Source organism: Sphaerodactylus townsendi, linkage group LG05 (genome assembly GCF_021028975.2).
Source record: "Sphaerodactylus townsendi isolate TG3544 linkage group LG05, MPM_Stown_v2.3, whole genome shotgun sequence".
In the NCBI taxonomy this organism is placed as follows: domain Eukaryota; kingdom Metazoa; phylum Chordata; class Lepidosauria; order Squamata; family Sphaerodactylidae; genus Sphaerodactylus; species Sphaerodactylus townsendi.
Genome location: NC_059429.1, coordinates 138,530,308 through 138,554,594, shown reverse-complemented (window position 1 = coordinate 138,554,594; position 24,287 = coordinate 138,530,308). Strand labels below are relative to the sequence as shown.

The following is a 24,287-nucleotide window of genomic DNA, read 5'->3' as shown; positions in this document are numbered from 1 at the left end:
CAGTTGACAGAATCCCTACAAGGGTTACAGAAGGGCAGGAGACCCAGATGTTGTTCTAATGCAGGGGTCTGCAACCTGTGGCTCTCCAGATGTTCATGGACTACAATTCCCATCAGCCCCTGCCAGCATGGCCAATTGGTAGTTCATGCAGTCCATGAACATCTGGAGAGCCACAGGTTGCAGACCCCTGTTCTAATGTCTGGCCACCCTCAATCCTTCATGATGCCACAGATGGAAGATGCACAGGGGCTGCCCCACAGGCAGAATAGAAGGAACAGAAACCCCCAGCAGCTGCTGCCTCCCTCCCCCTCTGAGCAGGGCTAGAAAACAAGGCAGAGTTCCTCTTCCTTCTCCCCACAGCTGAACAGAAAATGACAACTTCCTCATCGGGGTGTTGTGGGTTTTCCGGGCTACATGGCCGTGTTCCCATAGCATTTTCTCCCGACGTTTTGCCTGCATCTCTGCAGAGGATCTTGTTCTGAGATTGCAAAGGCCTTAGCAGACCAGGTGCTCGGGAGCAGCAGCAGCAGAAGGCCATTGCTTTCACCTCCTGCACGTGAGCTCCCAAAGGCACCTGGTGGGCCACTGCGAGTAGCAGAGAGCTGGACTAGATGGACACTGGTCTGATCCAGCTGGCTAGTTATGTTCTTATGATCTTCAAAGATGCCAGCTACAGACACAGGCGAAACGTCAGGAGAAAATGCTACAGCCCAGAAACTCCACAACACCCCAGTTATTCCGGCTGTGAATAGCCTTCGACAATACACTGAACTTCCTCATCCTTTTTCGACCTGCCCGGCTGCTCCTCCCACACCAGAAATGTTCCTGCACTGTGGCCGGCCGGCCAGCCAGGTTCCTCTCAGCCAAATGCTGGAGCAGCCCCGGCCAAAAGGGGCCCCCTCAGACACCAGCGAAAGACACAGGCCTGCCACGCCTTAGGACAACAGTTTAATAGCATGCCCCACACCCCCACTAGAGTTCCAGAAATCAGGGGTGTCGTCCAACCCTGGCCCGGCCAGGCTGCCCGTCAACCTGAGACCCAGGTTCCTTCATCAGCTGGAGTGATTGAGAACTCGGGCGGAGAACTGGGGCCCCCTCCAGAGGGGCTCCTTCGCCCTACCAGAGAAAGTGCAAAAAGGAAGCAGGGGGGGAGAGCCCCCGCAGCCCCTGCCAGACCCCCGGCCCCCCAGGAAGTCCAGGCTGGTTACGGAGCCCAGGCAGGAGGACCCGTGCAGAGGGCTGCCCTGGCTGGGGGCCAGGAGCGCAGGATCAGTCCTCGCCCTCTCGACACCACAGGCTGCAGCCCCGCTGGGGGAGGGGTGGCGATGGAGCACCCACGGGTGCAGGAGAGGCAAAGCGGCCCAGGGCTAGAAGGGCTTCTTGTTGATGAAGCGGTCAAACATGTTGAAGGCAGCTCGCGGCTTGTCCGTGGGCACCATGTGGCCCGCGCCCTGTGGAAGGGCACACCAAGGGTTAAGGCACTGCCATTTCTGCATCACCATCCCGGCTCTGGCCACAGGGGGCCCCTCCCAGCCCTCCCCCAGCTATGCCTCAGTACTCTGCTGCAGGCTCACAATAGAATCAGACTGGTCCTGACTACAGGACGGCAGAAGGAAAGCGCCTGGCCAGAAGGACAGCAACTCAACGGTTGGCGGCCTCTGTCGGCAAAGGGTCGGTTTCCCATCACACCTAGTAGGACCGTGGTGGCGAACCTTTGGCACTCCAGATGTCATGGACTACAATTCTCATCAGCCCCTGCCAGCATGGCCAATTGGCTATGCTGGCAGGGGCTGATGGGAATTGTAGTCCAAAACATATGGAGTGCCAAAGGTTCGCAACCACTGCAGTAGGAGGTGGGGGGCCACGGTGGTTCACTCTGTTGCTAAACCATCCAAATTGTGGCTGCCAGCCTGCCCCGGGCACGGAGTTCCATCACGGGACTCCACTCCGTCGGTGATCCATCGGGGTCCCAGCCCCTCAGCCTATGCCAGAGAAAGCTACCTCCACCCTTCAGAAGGGGTCGGGGGCCAGCAGTCCCAGATCCACTCAAGGGTTCACTGGGTGTGTGTGTGTGTGTGTTTCAAGATGAGCACAACTCAGTTTCCCCAAGAAAGGTAGATGCAAGCCCCTTCGAGCACGTCACGGGGAGCTCCAACCACAGAGCCCCTCCCCTTCTCCACAAAACGCCCCCACCGTTACCTTGACTGTGAGGAAGGAGATGTTTGTGAACTCTTTCACGAAGCCTCCAATCTGATCTTGCCCGTTCTCGTCTGTGTAGATCCAGGGCCGGCGACTAACCTCCACCTGGGGGGAAAAGAGCAATTCCACCCCGCCTTAGACGGGCCGGCTACGACGGCGCAGAGGTCGGCCAGTTAAGGAAACGGCAGCCCAGCCTCAAAGCAGGCTCCACAGGCCACGGGAAAGCAGATGCAGGGCGGGGCGGGGCGGCACTTAAGTGGCAGCTGGAACTTGCAGCAAGGCTTATGAGAGAGCTTACAAGAGGAGCTGCTCCTCTTCAGCTGCTGCGGAAGGTACGCTGAGGACGGCCAGATTCCGCCAAGGGTGAGGCTAACTCAGGCTGTAGAGCAGACCCTCGCTGCTGGTTCCAGGGTGGTCTCAAGGTGCTACAGTCACCAGCTTGGGTCTCTCCACCCTGTCGCCCTGTTTAGCCTGGCATCAAGAGCATTCTAGTGGGGCAAACTAGATCACTCCTTGGCGAGACGCCCTCGGGATGCCACCCAGACGAAGAAGAGTTTGGATTTATACCCCTCCACCTTTCTCTCCTGCAAGGAGTCTCAAAGGGGCTGACAATCTCCTTGCCCTCCCCTCCCCAGCACAACAAACACCCTGTGAGGTGGGTGGGGCTGAGAGAGCGCTGAAGAACTGTGACTAACCCAAGGTCACCCAGCTGGCGTGTGTTGGGAGTGCACAAGCTAATGCGATTCACTGGATAGGCCTCCACAGCTCAAGTGGCAGAGCAGGGAATCCAACCCAGTTCTCCAGATTAGAGTGCACCTGCTCTCAACCATTACACTCTTGGAAAAGCCAAGAGTAGGCAGGTGTGGGCATTGCCCCTACACAGCGCCCTTTCTTTGGGCAGTGACCCCCTCCCAGCCTCCAATAGACCTGGAAGGATTGGACTGCCCAGCTGCAAGTATATGGACATCCTCTCGCCTCCCCCCGCCCACCCACCCCGCCCGAGCAGCTCCACCCACCTTCTGGCCCAGGGAGTTCACGAACCACTCGTCGCCCAGGAAGTTGCAGGCCATGTCCACGTCCCCGTTGTACAGCAAGATCCGGTATTTCTGTGGGAGAGTCAGCCGGTGAGCGGGGCCCCAACCAACCTCCGTCCCTCCAGCCCAGGATACCCTCCCCCGGGCCCCTTCCTCACCGCGGTGCCCAGCAGTTTCAGGTACTGGTCGTTCATCTTGCTGTAAAGGCGCTTGTAGCCCCGGCTCACGTCGAAGCTGCGTGGAGGAAGGCCGTGACACAGTCAGGATCAGGCCCTCTCCAGCGCCCCCACCCTCCCCTCCCCTCCCCTCCCGCAGTCCCTGCCAGCCCCTCACCTGCACATCTCCCAGTCGGGGGCATCGTCAACAATGTGCAAAGCCTTGCGCACCTGGGCGTCATTCATGTAGTTGGAGGGGGCCGTGGTGTTGGTGCAGGGAGGGTCCAGCCGCACGCCCTTCTTGCCGACAGGCAGCGAGAGCAGATTCTGGGGGACGCAGGATCAGAGAGCTGGAAGGTGCCAGACGGGCCATCCAATCCAAGCACCCCCCCTCCCCCCCGCTCAATGCAGGATCACCCCAGAGCAGCCCTCGTGGGTGTCTGCGCAGCCGCTGCTTGGAGACTGCCGGTGGGGAGAGGAGTAGTTCAGCCCTTTCCACGGCTGAACTACTCCTACTGTGCAACTGTCTTCCTCATTAGCCAGATGGTGTTTTCCCACCAGTAAGGGAGGGAAAGTCCAACAGTTACTTTCATTTTCATCTGCCCCACGACCTCGCCCAGGTGTAAATATACAGCCAGACGCACCCAGGCAGAGAAACCAGCCAGCCCGGAAGGAAGGAAGGAAGCTTGGCCCCGGACTAAAGGGTGCCTCCTGCTCCTTCTTTGGCTGCCAGAGGGGGGGAGCTCTGAAGTTGGGAGAGACCCTCAGTGACGGCCACAGGGGGCCAATTCCATGGCCAGAGGACAATTCTCACAGAGAAGGGCAGCTCTGGCACGGGACCAAGGCCCTCCTAGAGCCGTTCAGACCCCTTCCCCCCCCACACACACCCATCACAGCTCTCTGTCCCTGTTGACTTAGGAGGGTGGGGGGCTCGTGCCCACTGGAAGACAGGAAAGCTTCACCCACACCCCCCACACCCTGGAAGCGTTCTCACCTGCCTCCAAGCGTAATTAACCGACTGCCTTATAAAGTTATTGCCCAGGTCATGGGTGACCAGTTTCCCGTCCTCATACCTGCAAGCAAAGCCAAACGTCTCCTGAGCTCCTACCTGGCGACGGGCGGCGGGCGGGGGGGGGGGGCGCTCTGCTTCTCCAAGCCACACCCCTCCAGTGGTGGGATCCAAAAATTTTAGTAACAGGTTCCCATGGTGGTGGGATTCAAACTGTGGCGTGGCGCCAATGGGGCTGGGCTGGGCGGGGCGGGGCACGACGGGGGCGTGGCCGGGCATTCCGGGGGCGGGGCTGTGGCAAGGACGCAGCCGCTGCGCCGGCCCTTGGGCGGGAAATGAATGCACGCAGGCACAGGCTGCCACGCACGCCAGTGCACCTCCTGCTAGACTGCTCCAAGTTCTGCGCGCTACTGCTGAGAGGAGGGGCGTAACTAAGGCCAAAATCACGTGGCAAAATCACCATTTAGTAACCCCCTCTCGGCACACACCAATAATGAGTCACCTACTCTCAGGAACCTGTGAGAACCTGCTGGATCCCACCTCTGCCCCCCTCCCCCCGCAGTGGACATGCTTTCAGAGGTGCTGGTCGCTCAAACCACATCCCAGAAAGAAAGTCACCTGGTCTTACCTGAAGCTTCCAGGCACTCCTCCGGCACAAGGAGCATACAGGTTGTAGATGTTGAGGCCCGACCCGTCCACAATGCGGATCACCTCCGCCATCTGCAATCAGCCACAGAAGGACGCTGGGATCCAGGCCACGAGCAAGCCCGCCCCACCAGACAGGCATCTGCCCCAGCCCCACAGAGTGTGCGCAGGAGGGTGGCCAAGCCCCAGGGGAGCCTGCCCCAAGACCCCCGCCCCAGACTCACGGCAAGAGTGCAGTTCAGACTGGAGCTGTCATGGAAATTGCATTTCCCCTTTGAGCAGCAGAAGTTCTGCAGGTCTGTCCACAGCCTGAAAGGGAAGAAGAAGAAGAGTTTGGATTTCTATCCTCCCTTTCTCTCCTGTAGGGGATTCAAAGGGGCTGACAATCTCCTTGCCCTTCCCCCCTCACAACAAACACCCTGTGAGGTGGGTGGGGCTGAGAGAGCTCCGAGAAGCTGTGACTAGCCCAAGGTCACCCAGCTGGCGTGTGTGGGAGTGCACAGGCTAATCTGAATTCCCCAGATAAGCTCAGGCGGCAGAGCTGGGAATCAAACCCGGTTCCTCCAGATTAGAGACACGAGCTCTTAACCTCCTACGCCACTGCTGCTGGCCTCAGAGTGTTTTTCTTCCGACCCCCCCAGGAGCAGAGCCAGCCTCAAGAGCCAGGCCCCCGTCCCCCCCCCCAGGGGTCTGGGAGCCGCATGGCACACGCAGCCCCCTCCCCGCCCACCGAGGAGGCCTCACCTGGTGCCCAGCAGGCCGTGGTAGTAGGCAAAGTACACCAGGGAGTTGTCGTTCGTCTCGTAGCAGGAGAGCCCGTTGCCCACCGCGACCCCCTGGAGCACACAAGACAGCAGGATCGGCAAGAGAGGACCACGTGGCCCCGTGAGAGCCTTCTTAGGCAATCGCTCTGCCCTTCAAAGGAGACCTTGCAGGTCACAGATAAGGGTCTTTTTGATCCCAGCCCTGCTTCCCCCCCCTCCCCCTGCGAGCAAACAAGCGATAACAGCCCCGCGTGGCTTTCGAGGCAAGAGCTGCTCAAAGAGAGCTGCCGTTTCCTGCCTTGGTTTAGCAAGCCAGGATTTCCTGGGGGGTCTCCCACCCACGACAACCCCCCCCCCGGTGGCTTCCCAGGTGAGGCTGCTGAGGATTCTGAGCTGGAACAACACCCCACACCCCAAAGCAAATGAGGCTTGTTTGGGAACGGCGGAATTTCGAACGGTCATGCTCTTATCTCAGGTTATCTACGGCTTTTCAGATTCTAAGCCTCTCTGAATCCTGAGTTCTAGAGAGAAATAGGCACATAAATATTTTGAAAAGAACGCAAGAACTCGGCAGCAAGCAGCCGTCCCCAGAAGCTCCCCGGTCGCGGTTACCAGACCCATAAAAGATAACCCTGCCAGCTACAAAAACAAATTAACGAAACAGAAGATAGAGAACACTGTGGCCATGAGTTCCACAAGACCACCATCGGCTTTTGCCCATCTGTACGTTCCACTATCGCGGCTGATGTCCTGGGATGCCAAGGAATTCCCGGCACTTCCTCCGCCCTGCCCACAGCTCCAGGCTAAAAGCCGCCTGACGTCACCAATTGCAGGTTCCTGCTGAGCCTCGGGGATCAAGATGCCAGCCTAGCTGTGCCCGCGGCACCGCCCTCCGGAGCCCAGGCACTGACAATTGGCAACACTTCAGGTCTGCCCACACGGTTTGGCAGCAGCCTCATTCTTGCCAGCAGGACGTTGTGGCCCTCTGCTTCCTCCCAGGGACGTGACTACGTCTCAGTTAGCGAGCCATGCCCCCCTCCTGCCCAAGAAAAGGAGATCTCTCCCCCCTGCCCTGCACACCTTCAGGTTGATTTTGGGGTCCTGCATGACCCAAACGGCCAAGGTGGGGATGTAGATGCCCCCGTAGCTCTCGCCAGTGAGATAGAAGTCCCTGCCGCAGTGTTCCGGGAAGAGGCGGAGGAACTCCTTCAAGGCCAGGTAGTTCACACGGGCCACCTGGAGGGGGGGAGGGAAAGAAGGAGGAACAGTCTGGCAGGCCGGCTTCAGGGGAGGGGGCACCCCAGCCCCCCAGGGGGGAGCGAGCAAGCGAGAGAGAGAGAGAGAGAGAGAGAGAGCGCACGCACCTCTGTGTCGTTGGTCCGGTAGTCTTTGCCGTCCGAATAGGAGTAGCCGACGCCAACCGGGGACTCCAGGTACAGAATGTGGGCCAGCTGCAGAGAAAGCCCCAGGTCACGCTCAAGGTCCGAAACACGCGGCCGGGTGGTCAACGATGCCTCCAGCCCGATCAGCCCCCCGCTGAGCCCTCCCACCTCTGGGCACCAATTTCAAGGGCTGGCAGGAGCAGGGGCAGCAGGCCTTACCCTATTCCAGGCATAGTCGTTGAATTCCAGGGTGGCGCCGTCCTCCTGGACCTGCAAGAGAAGCAGCCGCCCTTGTGGCTCCGTGTCTGGAGACTTCTCCCCCACCCTTGGCACCTGTCTTAGGTGCTCTCCTTGGGGGTGCAGGTGACAGGCAGGGGGCCCACAGAGGCACACCCCAGCCTGGCTCCAGGCCTCTGCCAGCAGCAGAGCAGTGCCAGTGCTCCGGGCAGCCGCAACCAACCTAGAAGGAGGCTGGGCGACCCCGACGCTCCCTCCCTCCCTCCCTCCCTGGGGCGGGTGGGGCCAGCCACTGACCGTGAAGGGCCCGTGCTCGGTGAGCAGGCCGGTGACGGAGCTGCAGCCGGGCCCGCCGTTCAGCCAGAGCACCAGGGGCTTCTCCGCCGCGCCGCCGCCCTGCGCCTCCACGAACCTGCAAGGCACCGGGCGACCCCAGGTGGGTGAGCGGCCGGAGGGTGCCCGCCGCCCCCCTGCCCGCCCGCCCTCCCCCGTCTCTCCGTCCCCCGGGCGCCTACCAGTAGTGCAGGTGCTTGTCTCCATCCACGTCCAGGTAGCCCGAGTAGTGCTTGAAGGCCGGCTGCTTGGCCAGCCCGGGCAGGTAGCCCACCTCGTGCCCCGCCGGCCCCGCCCCGACCCCGCCGGCCGCCGCCGCCAGCAGCAGCAGCCACAGCCGCGCACATCCAGCAGGACGCATCTGCCGGGGAGAGAGAGAGACAGACAGAGAGCGCGTAAGTGCGTGGAGGGCTCAGGATGCGCGCAGGCAGGTAGGCAGGTGTCCGCTCGCTCACCTTCTGCCTTCGTCGGTCCGTCCGTCGGCAGCGCAGCACCGGCGACTGGGGCCAGGCCCACGTGACCGCCGCTCATATGACCCGGCCCGACCACCTGACGGAGGGGCGGGGCCGAGGGCGGGCGCCGGGGCCAATCGCGGGCGGCGCCTACCGTAGTGCCCGTAAGAGCGGCGCGCGCGGGTGCGCTTCTCCCCGGCCGCCTTCCCAGGGAGGGCCCAGCTGCAGGGGCTGCCTGGCGGTGCAGAGTTGCATCGGCGCTCCTCCCGGCACACACTGCCCGGGGCCCACCGCAGGTGGCTGTCTGGGAACGGGGGTGGCAGCGCTCTGCGGCCTGCCCGGTTCTGATGCCAGGAGGGGCCCACCTGGCTAGGCTGTGCCATCTTGGCTCGAGCGGTCCGTCGTGGGCGCCCGGCCAGTGCGGAGGGGCTGCGGCTGGTTGCCCTTTGGGTGCCCCCCGGGGAAAGGGGCGCTCGGCTGCAGGCGGTGATTCGCACCTGCTGCGCCTTCTGGGCGCCTTGGAGTGCGTTGGCACCGAGAGAGACCCTTGCTGCCATTTGTGCTCCTGAGGAGCCAGAGGTCCAGATGCCCTTCCCCCCTGGCTTCTGGCACTCTGGGTGTAAAGGGTGGCTGTGTGGCATCAGGAGCCGTGGCCACAGCAGCACGCAGGAGTCAGCAGCATCTATGTGTGCCACCCGCGGGGGCATCGCTGGCACATCACTCTGCCATGAGCGGTGGAAGTGGATCTGCATTTCGAGGCTGGCATCTGTGGTCCTCCACATAGTTCCCTTCTTCAGAATAGCCAGCGATTGCCGGCCACTGGTGCTGGTGGTGCCCTCTGGCTCCGGGGTCCCAGGGCAAGAGTCTCTAAGGGGCCCCTTCTGCCACGGTGAGAGATGACGAGGCATAGCCAGAGCAGCCGTGGAGCCTCCCACCCTCTGCGCTGAGACCACCGGGGGAGCGGAGAGCTGTTTGCCCGTCATACTGGCTGCCTTTGCTGTCTGCAGATCCTGCTGAGCGACTCCTCATAAACCCTGTCGGCCAGACAAGGCCCAGGACACCAGTAGCCCCGCCAGGACTTTGGCCAGTTCAAAGGCGATATCCTTGAAGTAGCTCAAAGTGCCGGAGGTCACACTGACCGTGTGATTCCAGTGTGAATTCCCCCTTCAAGGGCTGCCGGTCTGTCTCTGGGCACAGTGCAAAGTGCTGGTTTTCCTCTTGCGAGTGGTTTGGGACAGGGAGAGTTGAAGAAGAAGAGTTTGGATTTATATTCCCCCTTTCTCTCCTTGTAGGAGACTCAAAGGGGCTGACAATCTCCTTGCCCTTCCCCCCTCACAACAAACACCCTGTCAGGTAGGTGGGGCTGAGCTCCGAAGAACTGTGACTAGCCCAAGGTCACCCAGCTGGCGTGTGTGGGAGTGCACAGGCTAATCTGAATTCCCCAGAGAAGCCTCCACAGCTCAGGCGGCAGAGCTGGGAATCAAACCCGGTTCCTCCAGATTAGATACACGAGCTCTTAACCTCCTACGCCACTGCTGCTCCTTCCTCCAGGCAGAGCCTCCCGTCTGGCATGTGACGGGGCCCTTCCGATGGTGGCCCCCAGAGTCCAGGTCTCCCTCTCTGCTGAAGCACAGGGCACATTTCCTTTGGTTTTCAGAGGGGCAGACAGAACGCTTTCTTCTTGCCAGCCTGCCCGACGATTAATTACTTGGGAAGGGCTGCTTATTAGAATCGTGGAGTTGGAAGGGCTGAGTACAGGCTGAGCTGCTGCTTTCAGGAGCCGGGTGGCTGCCACTTTTCCCAAACACCTGATCAGCATCCTCAGGGTGGGGCATCTTGAAATATTAAAACATTTGAACAATTAAACACAGCATTTAAAACGATGAATTCGTTAAATTAAAAACACAGTCCACCAGTCCACCAGTCCACAGTCCACCAGTCCACATAAAACGAATAATACCAGAACCAGGGAGGAAGGCCGATAGCAGTTGTGTGTGGGGTTGGTTTCTTTTTTTTTTGGGGGGGGGGTATGCCAAACAAACTATAGATATCTTCCCCTACTGGTGGAAGACGCTAACAGAGGGTGACAAACGAATCTCTCAGGGGAGAGAGTGGCAAAGCTTCTAATATTGTTTTTGTGCTCTGAATTTCAAATGCTGTGATGGGCGTTGAAGTGCAGGATATAAAGATCAGGCTCAACCAGGGGCCTGCAACCTGCGGCTCTCCAGATGTTCATGGACTACAATTCCCATCAGCCCCTGCCATCATGGCCATCTGGAGAGCCACAGGTTGCAGGCCCCTGGGCTAAACCAAAAGGCGAGGCGAGGCAAAGCAGGCCTCTTCTGCGGGGCCCATTTTGGTCCGTGGGAGCTGCGGGGCATTAGGACCTGGCCAAATCCAGCCACTTCCCCTCCCCTACTTGGAGGCTGCACAGGCTGCCCAGCAGCTGCCTCGACTCACAGCCCCACTTAAAAATAGCCTGGGCTGAGCCTCTTGGGTGAGGCGCTGATATGGCGGCTGCCAGCTCCCCGTCTAGCAGGTTCCACCCCGTCCACGGGGCCAACGTCTGCCTGGATCCGTCCCGCACCCGGGCCACCCGCGTGGAGAGCTTTGCCAACGGGCTGTGCTTCAGCCAGGAACCCCTGGCCCCAGGACAGATCTTTCTGGTGGAGATCGAGGAGAAGGAGCTGGGGTGGTGCGGCCACCTGCGGGTGGGGCTGACGGCCTGCGACCCCTCCAGCCTGGACGTAGTGCCGGAGTATTCCCTGCCCGATTTGGTCAACCGGGGCGACAGCTGGGTTTTTGCCATCACCCGCAACCACAACCGGATCACCCCGGATGCCGCTGCGGAGCAGGCCTCGGGCAGAGTGCGGGGCTTTCTCTCCGACCCCTTTTTGCTGGTCGAGAACGTCAGGATCCCCCGAGAGAAGCTGGTGGGGCGGAGCAGGCCCGGCCGGTACAGCCACATCCTCGACAACCTGTACAAGAGCAACGTGCTCCCCGCAACAGCCAGGAGGAGCCGCATTGGGGTGCTCTACACCCTGCAGCCCGACGGGACGGCCAACATGCACATGGTCATCAACGGAGAGGACATGGGGCCCAGCGCCAAGGGCCTCCCTGCTTCCCACCCCCTCTATGCCGTGGTGGACATCTTTGCTTCCACCAAGAGCGTCCGACTCATCCAGGTGGAATATGGCTGTAGGTATTGTGGGTCTGTAGTGGTTGCGTGCCTGGGCAGGGTGAGAAAGCCTCCCTTGAAACTCAGCTTCTCAACTAGAGGTCTCTGTGGCGAGCTGCATGTGAGGAGCAGTGGCTTCCTTTGCGTGCAGACGGAATCTGGGTCAGTCCCCAGCAGGGATTTCAGTTCTCAGATGAGAAGCCCTTCGGTGTGCCAGAAATCCTGGACAACAGCTGCCAGGCAGAGGAGACAACACGGAACGTGACGGAACAGTGTGTGTGTGTGTGAAGTGCTGTCAAATTGCTTCTGACTTACGGCCACCCTATTCATGAATGACCTCCAAAATGGCCTATCACGAACAGCCCTGCTCAGCTGGTTCTGGTGGGTTTTCTGGGCTGTGTGGTCATTGTTGGGAGAACCACACCTGGTGCGTGTGTTTCCCTTGCAAAAGTAGCAGAGCGGCACAGAGGCGGAACACAGGGAAGCTCACCTGAGCACACACGTGTGGCTGAGCTGGCTAGAAACCTTCAGACACAAAAGAAAGTCAGAGTCATTTGTAGTTTCTGATCTAATGAAAAGAGTATTTATTAGTGAACTCCATTCTGGATAGAAAGGTGGAGAGATAGGTTCACTATCTAGTCTAATCTAGCTGGTTGGAGGCGGATGCGCAGGAGACACATCCTCTCCCTAGGCATGGTGAAGGTAAGATGGAGAGGTCCGAGAAGAAGGCGGAAGCAAGGGAGGAAGTCCCTAAGAGTATCAGTCTACATCAAAGGGATAGAGTCAGCATGATAGAGTAAAGGTGACACATTCCTAAGTCCCTATCTAGCCACTAGCTCGCTAGTAAAAACCCCCTCTGCAGGATGAGGCAGGAAACAGCGTAAAGTCCCTTTTCTTCCAACAGTCGTGGTCTAGTAGATCTTGTTCCTAATGTTTCACCTGCATCTGTTGCTGGCATCTTCAGAGGTGTGTCACAGAGAGAAGTGTGTCACGCACTGTGTCCAGTACCACACTTCTCTCTGTGATACACCTCTGAAGATGCCGGCCACAGATGCAGGCGAAACATTAGGAACAAGATCTACCAGACCACGGCCACACAGCCCGGAAAACCCACCAGAACCAGTTGAGTCCAGCCTTGAAGGTCTTCGACAAGCCCTGCTCAGGTCTGGCAAACGGAGGGCCGTGGCTTCCGTGGTGGAGTCAATCTGTCTCATTCTGGGTCCTTCTCTTTTCTTGCTGCCTTCAGCTTTTCCTAGCATTGTTGTCTTTTCCAGTTCGTTTGGTTTTCTCATGGGGTGACTAAAGTACGATAGCCTCAGTTGGGTCATTCTAGCTTCTAGGGCAGTGGTGGCGAACCTTTGGCATTCCAGCTGTTATGGACTACAATTCCCATCAGTCCCTGCCAGCATGGCCAATTGGCCATGCTGGCAGGGGCTGATGGGAATTGTAGTCCATAACAGCTGGAGTGCCAAAGGTTCGCCACCGCAGTTCTAGGGCAGTAATGACGAACCTTTTCGAGACCGAGTGCCCAAACTGCAACCCAAAACCCACTTCTTTATCGCAAAGTGCCCACACGGCAATTTAACCTGAATGCTGAGGTTTTAGTTTAGAAAAAACGGTTGGCTCCGAGGCGCGCGTTACTCGGGAGTAGGCTTGGTGGTAGTCGGTAGCTTTGCTTTGAAGCAACCGTGTAACTCTTCCACGGGTGATTCACAACCCTAGGAGAGTTTACTCAGAAGCAAGCCCCATTGCCAGCAACCGAGCTTACTCCCAGGTAAAGGATCGCGCTTTAGTTCTTCCCATGAAAATCAGCGGGGTTTAACAGCGTTTAACAGGGTTACCTACACTGCTTCCCCAAAACTAAGGTTTAATGCTAATAATCGAGCCCAGCGGCCCAGGCCAGCCTAGATGTGGGGGGGCACTCTGTTTGCGCGTGCCCACAGAGAGGGCTCTGAGTGCCACCTCTGGCACCCGTGCCATAGGTTTGCCACCACTGTTCTAGGGAGAGTTCAGGCTTGATTTGGCCGTGGGCCCACTTCCTTGTCCTTCTGGCCGTCTGCGGTGGCTGCGACACTCTCCTCCAGCCCCACGTTTCAGAGGAATCTTCCTTGCTGTCAGCTCCCTTCATTATCCAATTTTCACACCCATACATAATCATGAGGAATACTCTGGCAGGAATTATCTTGATCTTTATTGCCAGGGACACACCCTCACTCTCGGGAAGCTTTTCTAGGTCCTTCGTGGCTCGCCCTGCCCAGTCTCAGTCGCCTGGTTTCTTGCCTACAGTCTCCCTTTTAATTGGTGGTGGAGACAACAGAACAGCAACGTCAATTGTTTCATCATCAGTCTTGAGATTTCAGAGGATGTGGTCAGACTGGGCCGTAGTAGAACAGTTAGATTCCAGTCCAGCGGCACTTAGGGGACCGCAAGAGCGTCCAGGTGTCGGCTTTCAAGAGCCAAATCTCCCTTCCTCAGAGAGGAGCAGAGCAGAAACGGTGATTTCTGAGTCCTTTTATCCTAGTCAGAAGGCGGGAGGGGGGTTGAAAGGATCACTGTTGAAGGATGCAGAGGTACCGTGGGAATTGAGATCAGTTTGGCTAGAGCGGGGGGGGGGGGAGAAAATATCTGTGACGAGGTAAGAATCCTGTGGTCCTATCCTGGAGAACCATGGACACACATCCCCCCCCCCCTTCTGGGCTGAACAGGGACACTGGATTCTTATTTTGTTTTGGATCGTAAATTTTCTGCCCCAGGCTCTGATCAAGCTAATTACAATATGAATTGTACCTCTGTTGTCTTCACTTCTTCTGAAATGTGGTGTTGGAAGAGGGTGTTGCAGATGCCCTGGGCCACCCAAGAAAAACCACAACTGATCAGTGGGCCCGAGATCAAATCAAGCCTGAACTGTCCCTGAAAGGTCAAATAACTAAACGGAGGCTGTGGTACTTTGGTCACGTCATGAGAAGACAAGAGTCGCTGGAAAGGACAATAATGCTAGGAAACATTGAAGTCAGCAGGAAAAGAGCAAGACCCAACCTGAGATGGATGGGTGGATGGATGGATGGATGGATGGATGGATGGATGGATGGATGGATGGATGGATGGATGGATGGATGGATGGATGGATGGATGGATGGATGGATGGATGGATGGATGGATGGATGGATGGATGGATGGATGGATGGATGGGTGGGTGGGTGGGTGGGTGGACTGATGGATGGGTGGATGGACTGATGGATGGACGGACGGACGGACGGACGGACGGACGGACGGATGGGAGGGTGGGTGGGTGGGTGGGTGGGTGGATGGATGGATGGATGGATGGATGGGAGGGTGGGTGGGTGGGTGGGTGGGAGGGAGGGAGGGAGGGAGGGAGGATGGATGGATGGATGGATGGATGGATGGATGGATGGATGGATGGATGGATGGATGGATGGATGGGTGGGTGGGTGGGTGGATGGACTGATGGATGGGTGGATGGACTGATGGATGGACTGATGGATGGATGGATGGATGGGTGGATGGGTGGGTGGGTGGGTGGGTGGGTGGATGGATGGATGGATGGATGGATGGATGGATGGATGGATGGATGGATGGATGGATGGATGGATGGATGGATGGATGGGTGGGTGGGTGGATGGGTGGGTGGGTGGATGGATGGATGGATGGGTGGGTGGGTGGGTGGGTGGATGGATGGATGGATGGATGGATGGATGGGTGGGTGGGTGGGTGGGTGGATGGATGGATGGGTGGATGGGTGGATGGATGGATGGATGGGTGGATGGAAGGAAGGAAGGAAGGAAGGAAGGAAGGAAGGAAGGAAGGAAGGAAGGAAGGAAGGAAGGAAGGAAGGAAGGAAGGAAGGATGGATGGATGGATGGATGGATGGATGGATGGATGGATGGATGGATGGATGGATGGATGGATGGATGGATGGATGGATGGATGGATGGATGGATGGATGGATGGATGGATGGATGGATGGATGGATGGATGGATGGGCGGGCTCTGTGAAGGAAGTCACAGTCTCACTTTGCAAGACCTGAGCAAAGCTGTTCAGGAGAGGTCATTTGAGAGGACAACTATTCAGGGTCTTCTGAGAAGCAACAGCACTCAACACACCCATCCTTCATGAGCATCTCATACAACACCCCTCCCACCTTCTGAGGAGCATAAAAGGACTCAGGGATCTTCATTTCTGCTCCCCAGTCTGAGAAAGGCAGCTTTGACCTTCAAAAGTTCACACCCTGAAACTCCTGTTGGCCTCTCATGCGCTGCTGGGCTAGAATCTGGACAGTTGTGTAACTCCCTTGTCGTCATTACTTTTGCCTGGTGTTCCTCTGCCTTGGCACTTTCTGCTTTAACATTCAGCAGTAGTCATTTAAAGTCTTCCTTCTCTCCTGCCAGTAATGTGGCGTCACCTGCATATCTTAAATTGTTAATGTTCCTTCCACCAATTTTCACTCCCAACTTCATCTAGATCTAATCCAGCTTTCCTTATGATATGTTCTGCATACAGATTGAAGAGTCAGGGTGATAAAATGTGTCACCTGGCACGTTGGCCAATTGGAAACCATCCTTGGCTCTAACCTGCCCTGCCTCTTGTCCAGAGTCCAGGTTGGTCATCAGCACAGCGTGATGCTGTGTGGCACTTGCTTGTTTTAAAACCAACCGTAACATAAAAGTTTCTACCTCTTTCCTATAAAAAGGCATCTAGAACTAGATACAATCTGATCAGGCTTGCCGATATTTTAGCAGACATTTAAAATGTGCTAATTCCAACCTTTTATTCCGAGAACCTTTTGATTCCAGATGGAATTTGTTTGTATATCTCAGTTAACTGACTGTCTGCCTTGGGGCCCAGCCTGAGAAAGTCCAATCAGCCGTTGTGCTTTATAGACTATTTTATGGAGAATAAGTTGAAAATAAACAGAGTGCTACCTAGTAATGTTGGGAGAGGAAACTGGAAGTGGTCAGAAGTCAGCCGAGGGCCTGTAACATTTGCACACACAGAAAGAAAGTTTAGAGCGGGTGCCGAAGAAGAGAGGAACCAGAAAGTCTGGGGTTTGGAAAGTAAGCCTTACAAGGAGAGCCTGCAAAAACTGGCCAGGATCAGCCGGGAGAAGAAGAGCTTGAGGGAGATATTACGGCTGGGGAGAGATCAGCAGAATACTAGTACAAACTTTTCAACGAAGAGGCAAGTTCAGTGGTGGAATCTGGCTGCCCTCAGCTGCTGAGTTGGGTTGGGTTGGGTTGGCTGGTATTTACACCCCTGGCTACTTTTTAAGTCTATGATTTGAGATCCATGTCCTCAGCACCCTGTCAGTCACAATCGTTTTGGGACTTGCTTGCGGTGTTTTAGTGCTCCTAAGAAAAAAATTGTTGCTGAAGGCACGCCAGCCTGAGGTTTCATTTGTGCAGAAGGAGAAGGAGGAGAAGAAGAAGAAGAAGAAGAAGAAGAAGAAGAAGAAGAAGAAGAAGAAGAAGAAGAAGAAGAGTTTGGATTTATATCCCCCCTTATCTCTCTTGCAGGAGACTCAAAGGGGCTGACAATCTCCTTGCCCTTCCCCCCTCACAACAAACACCCTGCGAGGTAGGTGGGGCTGAGAGAGCTCCGAGAAGCTGTGACTAGCCCAAGGTCACCCAGCTGGCGTGTGTGGGAGTGTTCAGGCTAAACTGAATTCCCCAGATAAGCCTCCACAGCTCAGGCGGCAGAGCTGGGGATCAAACCTGGGAATCAAACCCGGTTCCTCCAGATTAGATACACGAGCTCTTAACCTCCTACGCCACTGCTGATGAAGCTGGAAAGCACAGGCTTGGATCCACCCGTCTGTGTTTCTGTGCACGGAAGGATTTTTGCCCCCAGAGTGCAACTTCCTTGCCCTCCCGACCCAAAATGCCCCCAAAGGGGTTTTCAGCTGCGGCACAAAACTGCCTTTGCAGATTGTGTTATAAACATGGAAACCAGGAAATTGGATGATGACTCAGCAAGATGTTCCTTGTGGCAAAAAAGCGCCCCCCCCCCCCAGCACCAGAAGCATTGGCCCTCGAAAAAGTTTACTGCGACACATATTCGACTGTTACTTTTTACAAACTGAAACTGCACAAATATGTAGAAACGGCTGCAGCAGTGTGGGAGGGCCAAGAGCGTTCCTGGACACCACTCAGGCAACGTTTTTGTCAGGATTTTGCACCCAGATTTCAGAGGTCACTGAGGACAGGGGAAAAATCATGCTGTTTTGGAAGGCCCCAACAGGACACCCCACTCTTTATTGGTGATTCCATTTTTAATTTTAATGTAATTTATTTATATTCTGCTTTTTCCCCCAACGGGGACCCAGAGCAGCTTACATTATTCTCCTCTCTTCCGTTTTATCCTAACAATACCCCTGCAAGGTAGCTTAGGCTGAGAGTATGTGGCTGATCCAGGGTCACGTAGCCAGCTTCCGTGGCATGGGTGGGGGACTCAAACCTGCGTCTCCCAGATCCAAGTCTGCTCCTCTGCTCATTACACCAGGCTGTAGATATGGCAGAGAAGGGAAGCAATTTGCGATGTTCCCCAGAGGCCACAAAGGTTTCTACTCTGGAACTGCATCTTCTAAGAATTGTCTCCGAAGGCCGCCAGTGAGACCTCAGTGTATCAAGTGCTTTAGAGAGCTTGGGGAGCAAAGAAAATGCAACTCTGGGGTGCTGTGTGGTTTCCGGGCTGTCTGGCCGTGTTCTAGCAGCATTCTCACCTGACGTTTCGCCTGCATCTGTGGCTGGCATCTTCAGAGGCTCTGATAGTAGGAATGGAAAGCAAGTGGAGTATATATACCTGTGAGGTCAAAAGGTGAGGCCATCTGAATAGAGTAGCCTGGTATGTGAGTCACAAAGAAGTCTGTAGCCTGGGAGTAATTCCATTCCTACTATCAGATCCTCTGAAGATGCCAGCCACAGATGCAGGCGAAACGTCAGGAGAGGATGCTGCTAGAACACGGCCATACAGCCCGGAAACCACACAGCACCCCAGTGATTCCGGCCGTGAAAGCCTTCGACAGTACATCAAAATGCAACTCTGCTGGCCAGGAGGTCAAAAGACTCCCTGGGGAAAGGAGCACGTTGAAGAAAAACTTCCACGGTGGGTGGGCTCCGTTCCAGGCATGAGGGTCACTCGCAGCCTCCTTTGAGTGGCCGAAAGTGGCAGAGTTGGGGCAGGGAAGGGTTCAGAGGGGAAAGCAAAGGCCGGAAGACCTTTAGAGGGTGGGCTAGGAACAGGCACCGGCCACACGCAGCCCGGAGAGCCCGGAGGGATAGGGAGCCATTGCGCAGGGCAACCAGAGAGTCCACCTGCTGAGGCCCTGGGCTGGGCCAGTGGGCTTGGTGGTCACAGGGTTCTCAGGAGGCCCACGGAAAGGAAAGCGCTCCCCCAAAGCAAAGACAGGCAGGACTGCCGCCCTCCTGTCCGGAGACCCGGCGGTGACGGGTGGAATCTGCAGAGCAGTGGAGGCAAAGGGACGGAGGAAAAAACCCAGGACAGACGTGGAGGACCTGCGGAGGCGCCGAGGAGCTGTTGATTCTGGGATGGAAAGGCCACACTTGACAGAGGGATGAGACATCACAGTGAAAATCTTGCAGTTGGAGATGCAAGACTTGGGGGGGGGGGGTGTCCTGGGGGTGCAGATGGAACTGATTGAATGAGGTAACTTGAGGAGAAAGGTGTTGCGCCAAAACCAGAATCCTCCTGCAAACCTAGAGGTGAAAGGACGGAAGCTTCCTCACCGGAAACCGTAATCCAACAGGAAAGGGGCCCTTTCGGCCAGCCGGTCTTCCCTCTGGGTCAAGCCCTCAGTTTGTCTGCAGTTCAACAGAGAACAAGCGAAGACTGGAATCACCAGCTTCTGGCATAAGAACATAAGAACTAGCCTTCTGGATCAGACCAGAGTCCATCTAGTCCAGCTCTCTGCTACTCGCAGTGGCCCACCAGGTGCCATTGGGAGCTCACCTGCAGGAGGTGAAAGCAATGGCCTTCTGCGGCTGCTGCTCCCGAGCACCTGGTCTGCTAAGGCATTTGCAATCTCAGATCAAGGAGGGTCAAGATTGGGAGCCAGAGATCGACTTCTCCTCCATAAATCTGTCCAAGCCCTGTCCAAGCATGGAGGGCGTTCGGGAGGCAAAGAACACAGAGGCACGGCCTCACCTGGTGCTACACCAAGGGACATGAGATCTAGCGGATCTCCCCTTCGGCCCTTCCGGAATCCTTTCCTGGGACGTGTTTCCCCAGCACTGAGGTATGAGAGTGACTCAGAATAGAGGCGTGAGGTGGAGGCGGTGCGGAAGAGACACACTCATCCCAAGACCATCTCTGCCAAACAGGTTCCACGGGGCTTTGCCACACTCCAGAACCTGGCGGGCTTCTGAGTCAGAGGGGACCGATGCAGGAGAGAATGAAGCCCATGTCCCTGTCAGTCCTCCTGCCTGTGTGGGAACACAAAGCAGGGCAGCCAGAAGAGGCAGGCAGGGAATCTGGAAGCAGGCTCTTCCTGGGCACGCCCGTTCCAGAGGCATGCTCGGAAATGCCCACAAGGGCACCAGCCACCCAATAAAAGATCCCCAGACGTCTGCCTGCTCTGGGTGCTCCAAATTGCCTTTAGAGCACAGGTGTCACACTCGCGGCCCTCCAGATGTTATGGACTACAGTTCCCATCACCCCCTGCCAGCATGATGTAGTCCATAACATCTGGAGGGCCGCGAGTTTGACACCTGTGCTCTAGAGGCTTCTTTAGAGGCACGTGGGGAACAGCAGCCCCAAGGGCTCACACACTTGTCCCAAGACAGCCGTGCATTTCAAATCTTTACAATGAAACTTCTTGTGTTTACATACATGCGAAAGTACTTCTTAAATCTCTAGCCCAAATAATGCTTTCAGCTTACAACAAACACTCACCCACAACTGCGGTGTGAGCAATAGGAATATTAGCAACGTTTAAATAACCTGTCATCATTTCACAATCATGATTGTGGAGTGATGATAGATGATTTCCCTCCTTCCCACATGAAGCCCGCTGGGTGACCTTGGGCTAGTCAGGGCACTCTCAGCCCCACCGACCTCACAAGGTGTTTGTTGTGGGGAGAGGCAGGGAGAGGAGCAGCAGTGGCGTAGGAGGTTAAGAGCTTGCGTATCTAATCTGGAGGAACCGGGTTTGATTCCCAGCTCTGCCGCCTGAGCTGTGGAGGCTTATTTGGGGAATTCAGATTAGCCTGTGCACTCCCACACACGCCAGCTGGGTGACCTTGGGCTAGTCACAGCTTCTCGGAGCTCTCTCAGCCCCACCTACCTCACAGGGTGTTTGTTGTGAGGGGGAAAGGGCAAGGAGATTGTCAGCCCCTTTGAGTCTCCTGCAGGAGAGAAAGGGGGGATATAAATCCAAACTCTTCTTCTTCTTCTCTTGATGACCTGCAGGGCTTTGGCAGGCAAGAGAGAAGCAGGCCCAGGGAACAGACTGGCTTGCCGCCTCCGCTGCAGCTGGAGAGGGTTTCGAGCAGCCTGCCCTGTGTGCGTGTGTGTTGGTGTTAGATGCAGCTGGAAACATCATTAACATGAGGGTGTCGTGAGTTTTCCGGGTTGTATGGCCATAGATGCAGGCAAAACGTCAGGAGAGAATGCTACTGGAGCACGGCCATACAACCCGGAAAGCCCACAACACCCTCGTGATTCCGGCCGCGAAAGCCTTCCACGATACTTCATTAACACGCATAGATGGCTCTGACTTCAATACGCAAAGTGTAACTTCCAGGCTGGCGGCACGGCAAGAAAGCCTGTCTGCTTGCAATTCCCAAAACATGCCAGTGGGGATAAACTTGGATGGGAGGCTTCCTGTTGAGTCTGGCGAGCAGTCCCCTCCCACACACAACCAGGCCGCCTGGAGCAGAAAGGCCGTTCCAAGCACTGTCATCGACTGACGCTCGTTCCACAGCAAAGCAAACTGTCCAGTTCCAGGCTTGGCGTGGCAGGCATGGATGACAAGAAGAGCCCTCCTCCATCAGCCCCGTGTGGGTTTGTCTCACGCAGCAGGCAGCCAGTTGTGCTGGAGGGCCAAAGGAGTGGAGCAAAGGGGCCGAGGGGACTCCCTGCCACTGCATCCCAGCACCCAGACCCAGAGACCGGCTAGCAGGCATTCCCCAGGAACCTAGCCCACTTTGCCATGGTGGCGAACCTTTTGCACTCCAGATGTTATGGACTACAATTCCCATCAGCCCCAATTGGCCATAACATCTGGAGTGCCAAAGGTTCGCCACTAGTAGTTGTTGCTCCATTGGCAGTGAATTCTCATTTGATTACTCATTGAGTAAACAAGGATTGCTTTTTGTCTGGCCAGATCCTTTCCCCACACAATCCCATTGGGCAGCCTTCCGTTCTAGGAGGATGGGAAAGGAAGAGAAAGCTCACTGCGTCAACTTTCTTCACGTTGTGCGTGATTTTATAAACCTTTATTATGTCTTCCCTCAGCCATCCCTTTTCCAGTCTGAAAAGTCCCCGACTCAGAAACCTTTCCTTGTAGGGAAACTTCCCCAAGATCTACAGTCAAAGCCCTTGTGTTGTTTGGGCCAGCCGTGAAAGAGTGCAAGTTGGCAGAGATCGGGTGCAGTGGCGTAGGAGGTTAAGAGCTCGTGTATCGAATCTGGAGGAACCGGGTTTGATTCCCAGCTCTGCCTCCTGAGCTGTGGAGGCTTATCTGGGGAATTCAGATTAGCCTGTGCACACCCACACACGCCAGCTGAGTGACCTTGGGCTAGTCACAGCTTCTCGGAGCTCTCTCAGCCCCACCTACCTCACAGGGTGTTTGTTGTGAGGGGGGAAGGGCAAGGAGATTGTCAGCCCCTTTGAGTCTCCTGCAGGAGAGAAAGGGGGGATATAAATCCAAACTCCTCCTCCTCCTCCTCCTTCTCCTATCACCTCTGGCACGCATTGGGCCTTTTTGTGGTCATACTCATACCACTGAGATGAGACAGTCTGGCAAGAAGAACAGTTTGAATGCACACCCCACCTTTCTCTCCTGTAAGGAGAACTCAGAGGGGCTTACAAACTCCTTTCCCTTCCTCTCCCCACAACAGACACAGCTTGTGAGGTAGAGGAGTGGGGGAATCAAACCTGGTTCTCCAGACTAGAATCCACCCGCTCTTAACCACTGCACCGTGCTGGCTCTCAATTTGCTTGTTCGGGAACAGGCCAGACTAGCCAAAGAGAAGGGGAGAAATGTCATTACTGAACACAGCCCGGAATTATCTTCTTGCTGCCACCTGCCCTTCAGTCAATTCCTTTGGAAATAGGGAAATTCCCGGGGATACAGCAAAGTGGGGCACCCTCATTCAGATGGGCGGCCAGGCTGAGCCAACCCATTTCGGATGGGCACCTTCTCTGGCCCAGAACGGCCCCAGCTAGAGCCGCAGAGGCAGCCTCCCTGCAAACCTCAGCCCTCCTTTCCCTTTCCTTTCCAGTTCCCTCCCTGCAGACCCTCTGCCGACTGGCCATCCAGAAGCACGTGGCGCACCGGCTGGACATCGACGGCCTCGACCTGCCGCCACTCCTGAAGAACTTGTGCAAATACGAATGATGTTGTCCAGGCCGTGGCCGCGTCCTTCGCTCCTCCAAGGGCTTTGGGGGTTTTGCAGTCAGCACGGCAGGCGTGGAGACTTGTGCCACCAACAGACCACCTTGCTCCCAGATCTTGCAGCCATGGGGGGGGGGGGGTTGTCAGCTGCAAGCCACAACAGTGACCCCTGGGCAGGAGAGGTGGATTTTACTGTCAAGAGCTTGTCACTTCAAGCACAGATGAAAGGAAGTCTTGGTTATGGGGGGACCTGACAGCCATGTTTAAATATTTGAAGGGATGCCATGTCGAAGAGGGAGCAAGCTTGTTTTCTGCTGCCTCAGAGACCAGGACACGGAGTCATGGGTTCAAGGTGCAGGAAAAGAGATTCCACCTGAACATCAGGAAGAACTTTCTGACTGTCAGGGCTGTTCGACAGTGGGATGCACTGCCTCGGAGAGTGGTGGAGTCTCCTTCTTTGGAGGTCTTTAAACAGAGGCTGGATGATCATATGTCAGGAGTGCTTTGATGGTGTGTTCCTGCATGGCAGGGGGCTGGACTGGATGGCCCTTGGGGGTCTCTTCCAACTCTATGATTCTGCACTTTGAAGGCCTGAACACCGTAGTAGCCCAGAAGTGGTAGGGATGGAGGCACACTGGAGTGGGGGGTGGGAGGGGGTGGGCAGCACAAGACATGCTGAGTTTTATTATCAAGACGAAAATTCAAGGATAAAAAGTGCCTCAGGGCAGAACCACTCAGTGGTGGGAGTGGAGACTCCCTGGCAGCCTCTGGGACAGGGCTGATAACCGAGGGGGCAGGTTTGGTGCAGGCCCAGGCCTCCTCCTGGGGCCACTGTCCCCGCCAGCTCTTTGGAGCAACACAGGCCCCGCAGGTTGGGCAAAAGGGCAAGCAGAGGCCGCCCGCAGTGGCTCTGTGTGACCTAAGGGCCGAGCCCTGTGATGCCGGTTCTAGAATGCAGGGAAGCCGCCGCACTTGCCATGGCCGAGCCCAGGAGGGGGGAGGCCACCCTGAGCTTCCTGCCACCCCCCCGCCAAGGTATGGCTTCTTCTCTCCCCGCCCCGGCATTTTGTGCAGGAAAGCAGCCGAGCTGGCCTCTGCCCTGAAGCCCACCGGCTGCTAAGAGAATCCGTGCCTGCAGCAAGCAGAGGTGATTTCTAGCCCCAGAAACAAGAAAGGCTGAGGGAGCCCCAACCCCAATTTCTACCCAAGAGCCCAAAGCGGGGGGGGGGGGGTGTCCATAGTTTCCCCCTCCCTACTTTATTCTCACAACAACCTTAAGAAATAGACCAAGTTAAGAGAGGCCCAGTA

General features: G+C 56.5%; 2 protein-coding genes across 3 annotated transcripts; one reads left to right on the top strand and one right to left on the bottom strand.

Annotated features, from left to right (window-relative positions):
• Positions 1-933: 933 nt before the first annotated feature.
• Positions 934-8,298, bottom strand: CTSA (cathepsin A). Of its 2 annotated transcripts, XM_048498775.1 has the most exons (15): positions 8,214-8,298; positions 7,941-8,119; positions 7,723-7,837; positions 7,408-7,458; positions 7,171-7,257; positions 6,887-7,042; positions 5,787-5,878; positions 5,267-5,351; positions 5,026-5,117; positions 4,383-4,461; positions 3,567-3,715; positions 3,392-3,467; positions 3,216-3,305; positions 2,200-2,304; positions 934-1,451 (listed from the first exon to the last, which is right to left on the bottom strand). In XM_048498775.1, exons 2-15 carry the CDS (start codon positions 8,117-8,119, stop codon positions 1,368-1,370), a joined length of 1,440 nt encoding a protein of 479 aa, XP_048354732.1. In that variant the 5' UTR covers positions 8,214-8,298; the 3' UTR covers positions 934-1,367. The 2 variants fall into 2 exon arrangements, with proteins under 2 accessions (XP_048354732.1, XP_048354731.1); XM_048498774.1 differs by having other exon boundaries at positions 7,941-8,276.
• Positions 8,299-10,536: 2,238 nt separating this feature from the next.
• NEURL2 (neuralized E3 ubiquitin protein ligase 2) lies at positions 10,537-23,312 on the top strand. Its single transcript, XM_048498785.1, has 2 exons — positions 10,537-11,408; positions 22,867-23,312. Exons 1-2 carry the CDS (start codon positions 10,721-10,723, stop codon positions 22,980-22,982), a joined length of 804 nt encoding a protein of 267 aa, XP_048354742.1. The 5' UTR covers positions 10,537-10,720; the 3' UTR covers positions 22,983-23,312.
• Positions 23,313-24,287: the final 975 nt, after the last annotated feature.